The sequence below is a fragment of the Triticum dicoccoides genome, chromosome 3A (genome assembly GCF_002162155.2).
Source record: "Triticum dicoccoides isolate Atlit2015 ecotype Zavitan chromosome 3A, WEW_v2.0, whole genome shotgun sequence".
Taxonomy (NCBI): domain Eukaryota; kingdom Viridiplantae; phylum Streptophyta; class Magnoliopsida; order Poales; family Poaceae; genus Triticum; species Triticum dicoccoides.
Window position 1 is genome coordinate 431709182 of NC_041384.1, and position 7913 is coordinate 431717094.

Below are 7913 nucleotides of genomic sequence, written 5' to 3' on the forward strand. Positions count from 1 at the left end.
TTCGTATCTTCACAGCCCATCAGTCCGGCCCATGGCTAACAGGCCGGATGCCCAAGGACCCCTTAGTCCAGGACTCCCTCACCCATGCTCACCGGGAAGCGAGCTCTTTAACCTCCATCCACCAGTCGCCCGCCTCACTCACAACTTCTTCATTAATGGCGCCCTAGCACTGTTTAACACGCGGTTAATTAAAGCACCTGGACGGAGGGTGTTTTCTTGTGATCCCATGGCCCCGCTCAACATTAGCATTTTCTTTGTTCGTGTTTTCAACTCGTATTCCAACCTAATTTATGCCACATAGGGCAACAGATAATACAACAACAAATAAATTGGCAATGGATAATACGACGACAAATTTTACAATGGCACGGATAATAATTGTCTTACATATTCTGAATAATTTAAAATGCCATATGCGGTAAAGCACGAAAGACGCGGTGGCAAGAGAAGAAGGAAATCACAGACAACGATCTAGCTCGCTACTGTTTCTACTCCTTGATGGATCGCCGAGCGACGACATCCTCCAGCTCCTTCTTCAATTCCTCACGACTTTGCTTGAAAGCAGCCACGGATTCCTCCACCTCCTTCTCGCGCTCGATCCAGAGCTTCCTCAAGTCACCCATCAGTTCCTCGACGACCGCTGTCAGTGTCATCCCCGAGGCACTGCTCTGCTCATGCAGCATCTTCCAGCCGGCGGCCTCCTCCTCCTTCTCGGCGAGCTCCTTGAGGAGCTTCGCATTGTCACCCATGAGTTGCTCGACGAGGCTGGTCGCCTTCTCAACCGAGGCATCGCTGATCTCGAGCAGCTTCATCAAGCCGTCGACCAGCTCCTGCTGCTTAATGAGGCCAACGAGAATGTCATTGTCGCCGGCCAAGGACTTCAGCAATGCGAGCTTGTCGCGATCGCCGATGCAACAAGTGCGCTTGTGAGAGCCCTCGTGTGCCCGTGATAGCTCATTTGAGGGCTCCACGGCCCGCCGGGATATCTCTGCTGCGGCTGACCCTTGGTGGAGGGACCTCTCTAGTGCTTTTGCGGCCTTGGTCTTTGCTCCCTGGTTATATGTCCACCCGAAACTCCTCCTACCGGTCATGGCAGAACGACTGGACAGAAAATACCAGTTTTGTGGGTGATGAGGAGAGGAATTGTGAAGTAATTTTTGAGTGGTTAGTTTTTATAGCCCGGTGCTAAGTGTGGACACATATTGGTTTGATCGGTGTGAACAGATTTGCAGTTACTTATTGCGTTGTAATATGCAATGTGACGAGAAACAATATCAAAATTTATTGATGGTTCTGGGCCTACAAAGTCTGTTTCTAATGTTCTGGCTCATCGCAAATAGTTCTTATGGAGCAACCATATGCCACGCATCGAAAGCCCAAAACAACCCTCGGATGACGTACGTGGGCCCATGTTCTCGGATGTACGTGTACGTGTCTGCCCACTATCACACACATCTTATTTATACGAATCGTTTGTGTTTTTTTGGCTTATCGCAAACAGTTCATCTATGTGAACTGTATGCCGCATATCACACATATCTTATTAAGTTGAACCATTTTTGTTCTGTACCCTAATCGAAAACAGTTCGTCCGAGTGAACCGTATGCCATATAACACACACACACACCTTGATCTGGCTAACCGTTTCTGCTGTGTTGCCTAATCACAAACAGTTAATCGGAGCGAACTGTATGCCGTATATCGCACACACCTTGATATGGCTGCCCGTTTCTGTTGTTTTGTCTCATCGCAAACAGTTCGTATGGAATATTATGACAGTTATCAAATAGAATCATGTAAAATCCTAATCACCCTTGTATTCAATTTGATAAACACTTGAACTTCGCGAATCGACCACTTGTAAGTTTAATTTTAGATGTAAAGGAAGAGGGATGTTCTCCGTGATCTTCATCCGTAGAGCCTCCAATCTATAAAATTGGAAGTTTGAAACCCATCAAAAAATCACCACATGAGTTGAAAACAAAAGAAAAACACATGAATAGCTTGAACATAAGTGACCGAACGGACTGGTCATTAATCAAATGTCCATTGCCACATCGGGCAAATGACCAAATCTTCCTCGCGCTGTCCATGGTCTGCCTTGCCAGCAACAGGATACCGCTCTCACCATCTCCATTCCCAAGGCCTCCTCCAACCTCCAGGGGCATGGTCGGCCTGCTCCAAATCCATTCACAAGCAATCAATAGCAACCATTCATAGCAAAACATGGCCACGACACTCTAGAGTACAATGGACGCACTTGGGAATCAACAACATCAGAACATGAACATGACCATGGTACTAAATTTATCCCAAAATAATATCAGAAACACCTGAGTGCAGTTAGTTGTAACCATGGTACTTCGTGAATCAACAACATATGTACTAATCACGCAAGAATGCACCCATAGGGAATTGATAGCATCTGGACCCAAAAGGAAAGAACACGCAAGAGTACTAATCTATAGCAACCATAACAGGAGGTTACCTTGATGTGGTGGGCGGCGCAGCTCCGGACGACCGGCATGGAGGGGCCGAGGGGCCGCTGGGTGGGCCGAGTCCTGCTCGGGGGCGAACAGAGGTGGGCAGAGCACCTCCGGGCGACGGTGGAGAGGACCATCAATGGGCGCCAGAGTGGAGGCGGCTAGGAACCCTAGCGTCGCGGTCGGGAAGATGGATTAGGTTGCTTCGGCAGGGAGGAGAAGGCGTGCACAGCAAAGCCAGAGGATCTGGGATGGAAGGATACGGCCTGACTGCCTTCGTGGGGAAGTTTCTTTTTTCTCTGCCTATTTCCTTTTTTAAAGTTCTCTGGCTATTTTCTTTTAACCGAGGGAGGTGTTACTTGCGGGAATTGTGCCCTATCGTGACACTAAAAATCGCATGCGTGGCATAGCCCAGGGAACACCATTTACGCTATCCTTATTGTATTTGATTTGGAGGAATTTGACTTGTAGGGGATTCAGTCCCCTTCAATTCCTGCAAAACCTCTTTAATTTCCTGTCAACCAAACGCAGCGTGATTGGGAGGGTCAGATCGTGCTAAACTTTTAAAGAGGAATCAAATTACGAAAATCCTAGACTTACGGTCAGAATCGCACGGAAGGGGCTTACTGGAGTACGTGCCCCCCATGAATCTCCCTCCTTCCCGTGCTTTCAGTCGTGGGCCCTCCTGATTCCTAATCAACTGATGCCATGTCAGCCTGTAGCTTCTAATGCATAAGATGGAGTCCGTAAGTGTAGCAAATCCCATCAAATTATACTACTAAACTTTAGTGAACTAGAAACACACAGTGATTTCTTTCACGGCTCACGGACGGACAAAGCTCCCCGCCACAGCCCGGCAAGTCGCTTCCCTTCCGCACCCACCCGATCGATCCCCCACCCCAACACCGCAGCGCAGATCACGCGGTCGTCTCTCCCCCAAAACTCCCACGCTAGAGCTGCTGCTGCTTCAAAACCCGGCCCCCTATTGCCTCGATCTCCCCTCGTCAAACCCATTCACACACAATGGGCAACCGCACCTCGCGCCACCGCCGCGCCGCCGCCGACCAGCCGGCCACGGCCCCTCCGCCGACGGCCCAGCCCAAACCCCAGCCGCCGCCGAAGCCCCAGACGGCGCCGGCCCCGGCCCCGACGCCGGAAGCGGGACAGGTGGCCATGGGCCGCGTTCTGGGACGCCCGATGGAGGACGTGCGCGCGACCTACACCTTCGGCCGCGAGCTCGGCAGGGGGCAGTTCGGGGTCACCTACCTCGTCACGCACAAGGCTACGGGCCAGCGCTTCGCCTGCAAGTCCATCGCCACGCGGAAGCTCGTCCACCGCGATGACATCGAGGATGTGCAGCGGGAGGTGCAGATCATGCACCACCTCACGGGTCACCGCAACATCGTCGAGCTCCGCGGCGCCTACGAGGACCGCCACTCGGTCAACCTCATCATGGAGCTATGTGAGGGCGGGGAGCTATTCGACCGCATCATCGCGCGGGGGCACTACTCCGAGCGAGCCGCCGCCCTGCTCTGCCGCGAGATGGTCTCCGTCGTGCACAGCTGCCACTCCATGGGGGTTTTCCACCGGGATCTCAAGCCCGAGAACTTTTTGTTTCTCAACAACAAGGAGGACTCGCCGCTCAAGGCCACTGACTTTGGCCTCTCCGTCTTCTTCAAACACGGTGAGCGCTTCATTTGACCACCTCAGTCGGGTTATATGGATTGAATTATGGGAGATTCTTCCCGTGTTCGACTTGATGTGGATTTTGGTTTGACTTTGAACCGATTTCCGTGGATCGACAGGTTTGAAGTTGGGAAGTGCTAAAATTAGAGCTACGGAGTAGATACGAGACAGCAATTGGCTTATGCTTAATGTCATACTTAGATCTTGTAGATAGATATTATAGCTGTGATTCTTGTTGTGTGCTGTTGTTGATATGGGGGTCTAGTGATCGACCATCTAACCTTACTACTTTGGGGACAGCTCTGGCTTGGTGCACAATGTGATAATGAAATGACATTGTAGATTTGCATTATATACACTTTGAGCACAGTGTTGTTTCTATCATTGATAGTTGAGGGGAAAAAAGGATGGCATATATACCTGCAAAACATGCGGGCATGTGTATCAGAAATGATACCTAAAATTATCCGACGAAACCAGTTGCTTCACATGCAAACGGTTGGTCACCGCCGAAGATTCTTGTTGTTGTCGTGCTGTTTATCACTAGAAAGTAGAAAGTAGAGCTGGCTGTTAATTTTCTTTGTATTCACGGCATGTTTAGAGTGAGCTAAGGGCTACTCTGCTTCTTACAGGGGAGCAGTTTAAGGATCTCGTTGGAAGTGCGTATTATGTTGCTCCTGAGGTTCTGAAGCGGCACTATGGAGCAGAAGCTGACATATGGAGTGCGGGGATTATTCTGTACATCCTTCTGTCTGGTGTTCCTCCTTTTTGGGCAGGTGATGTGTGCCAATTCGCATCTCAGTTAGATTTTTTGCTTTTTATTTATCTGCTAACGCGCATGTTCTATTTTCCAGACAATGAGGATGGCATATTTGAGGCTGTCTTGCTTGGTCACATAGATTTCTCATCTGACCCTTGGCCTTCAATATCTAATGGTGCAAAAGATTTGGTGAAGAAGATGTTGCGGCAAGACCCCAAAGAGCGCTTGACTGCTGCAGAAATTTTGAGTAATTATTCAACTGCTCTTTCTGTTATCATGTGACTGCACACACATTTCATAGCATGGCATTCTTATTTGTAAATAGATGTGCACTTGCCTAGTAGGTTAGTAGCAAATCAACATCAGCCATTCGTCCCAGTGTGTTCCATCTGTAGTTTTTTAAATACAAAAGCACTGCTAATAATGTTATACTTCTATTGGTAATTCAGAAGTAGATTACTGAGTTTATTTTCGTTGTTGAAGACCTGTCATCTTTTTTTAGGAACTAAATATTCATTTATGTACTGTTTGCAAATATACTTTCTTATCTAATACTTTACACATTTAGATCACCCATGGATTAGGGAAGATGGAGAGGCTCCAGATAAGCCACTTGACATTACTGTTATCAGTAGAATGAAGCAATTCCGGGCGATGAACAAGCTTAAGAAAGTTGCATTGAAGGTTATTGAAGACTTCATAATATTTACCTTCCCTACTGACATTGAGTTTCATTAGCAACTAAGTCTACTATTTTTCTCCATTATAACCAGATCGTTGCAGAGAACTTGTCTGAGGAAGAGATAACAGGCTTGAAAGAAATGTTCAGATCCCTGGACACTGATAACAGTGGGACAATTACTCTTGAAGAGCTAAGATCTGGTTTACCAAAACTTGGCACCAAAATTTCTGAATCAGAAATTACACAGTTAATGGAGGCGGTATGTTTGTACTCCACAGGCATATACTCTTGTTTTTTTTACATGCTACATTTTCCCATACCATATGAATTCCCTAAGTTTAACCCAAATGACCTATCCAGTTCGGAAGTTTGGAAGCAACTACCTTACTTAAAAGAAAAAGAAAATAGGCCACTTGCAACTTCACATAGCTTTCTTGACGATGATGTATCAATGTAGACCACAAAATATCATTGTGTGCTCATTTGATGGGAAGAGTTTGATGGTAGCATTTAAAAGTGCTTTGCAACTGTTTCCAACTTTCGGTAGATCTAGCATAAGCCATTTTGTGTCCTTATTCTTTTTCCCTTTATTACAAAACAGGCTGATGTTGATGGAAATGGGACCATTGATTATTCTGAGTTCGTATCAGCGACAATGCACATGAATAGATTGGAGAAGGAAGACCACATACTTAAAGCATTTGAATATTTTGATAAGGACCACAGCGGGTAATTGAACTTAAACTTGAATGTCAAATTTTGAGTTGTGACTGTTTGCATTTTTTTTCTCATTGCTGAAATCTTTGTGTGCAGATACATAACAGTAGATGAGCTGGAAGAAGCTCTGAAGAAGTATGACATGGGGGATGATAAAACAATTAAAGATATTATCGCTGAAGTAGATACAGATCATGTAAGTCTATGTTACAAACATCAAAATCATTGCACATATAATCCACTTGTTCAGGAATGAAAAGTTTGATATGCGTGTGCCATGTGCACATGTCAGACTTCTTTCATGATGCTGTCATCTCTTTTGTTTTGCTTTTGCTAGGATTTACTCATCTATCTATATTAGTGATGTATATAAATGCATTGAACTAAATTCATGTAGATAAGTATAAATAAGAATGTGTGCAATATATCTTAACCAGTTTGTTAACCGATTCTATGACTCCATCCGTAAACTTGTATCGTCACTACTTCTGCTTCACCATGGAGAATGACAATCATTACTGACCCTATTTTACATTTTTGGAGCTATAACTTGAGTTAACAAATGGCTGCCTGGCTCAGTTCATCACGGTGCTAATAATTTGCTTCTTATTAATTGTTCAGGATGGAAGAATCAACTACCAGGAGTTCGTTGCCATGATGAGAAACAACAGCCCTGAGATTGTTCCAAATCGGCGGCGCATGTTCTAATTATCTTCCTGGCCCCATTATCGTCCAAGAATAATTTTGAGGGATGTGCCGCTTTGATGTTATTGTCCCTCATCTTTAGATTTGGCGTGTATTTCCTTGATCACATGATCGGTTTCATTGCTACACCGAGGGTATTATGATCATATGCGTACTACCTCCTGATCATTTATATGAAAACAGGCGTTGTGTAACAGTTTTTTTAATGATTATGTTAAGCAGCGCTATATTATTCTGAACAAACATAGCTCAAATGTGGTTCTGAATGTCCATGATGAAATGTTGATCGATGCAGATGCGCCACCTACAAGTAGCGAACTTTGCTTTTGAACTTCATAGAATTACAGCTCATACGTTGCAATGGGTAGAAATATTCTAGCTCGTGATTTACCTGTTCTTATTAATGTGGTTGTGTAGATAAGTGCTTATATGAAATAAATCCTACCCATGATTTACCTGCCAAAATAAAATAAAATCTTGCTGTGGTTTATCAGCCAAAATTAATTATAGGATTATTTGGTAAACATTTATTGGTTTATCAATTAAACACAATTTTATTTGATAAGTCAATAAAAGATGGGGCAGTTAAGGACATCTTCAACATAGGACCCTCAAAACGTCCACACATATGGACCGAATTGTTCGGACGCACTTTGCCATTCAATGTGAACCTGTGTGTTTTTCCGCAAGTTTGCGGGAGTCTGGAAAACCGCTACGTAGGTCTTCGACACCTCGCCCCGTTCGAAACCAAGGCGGAGCCCACACATTTGGAGTGGTCCGCATTGTTTCCGCGCCAAAACCCGCACATTCTCCACTCTTTTCTCTCCGATCACCACCGGCCTCCATCCCAATTCCCGTGTTTTTCGCCGCTCGTCACACC

General features: G+C 45.6%; 2 protein-coding genes across 2 annotated transcripts; one reads left to right on the forward strand and one right to left on the reverse strand.

The window, feature by feature from the left end:
* Positions 1 to 1804: 1804 nt before the first annotated feature.
* Positions 1805 to 2536, reverse strand: LOC119272374. Its single transcript, XM_037553879.1, has 3 exons — positions 2489 to 2536; positions 2029 to 2175; positions 1805 to 1928 (listed from the first exon to the last, which is right to left on the reverse strand). Exons 2-3 carry the CDS (start codon positions 2166 to 2168, stop codon positions 1805 to 1807), a joined length of 264 nt encoding a protein of 87 aa, XP_037409776.1. The 5' UTR covers positions 2169 to 2175; positions 2489 to 2536.
* Positions 2537 to 3388: 852 nt separating this feature from the next.
* Positions 3389 to 7323, forward strand: LOC119268423 (calcium-dependent protein kinase 1-like). Its single transcript, XM_037550047.1, has 8 exons — positions 3389 to 4167; positions 4802 to 4945; positions 5024 to 5176; positions 5498 to 5613; positions 5703 to 5870; positions 6213 to 6340; positions 6425 to 6524; positions 6950 to 7323. Exons 1-8 carry the CDS (start codon positions 3507 to 3509, stop codon positions 7034 to 7036), a joined length of 1557 nt encoding a protein of 518 aa, XP_037405944.1. The 5' UTR covers positions 3389 to 3506; the 3' UTR covers positions 7037 to 7323.
* Positions 7324 to 7913: the final 590 nt, after the last annotated feature.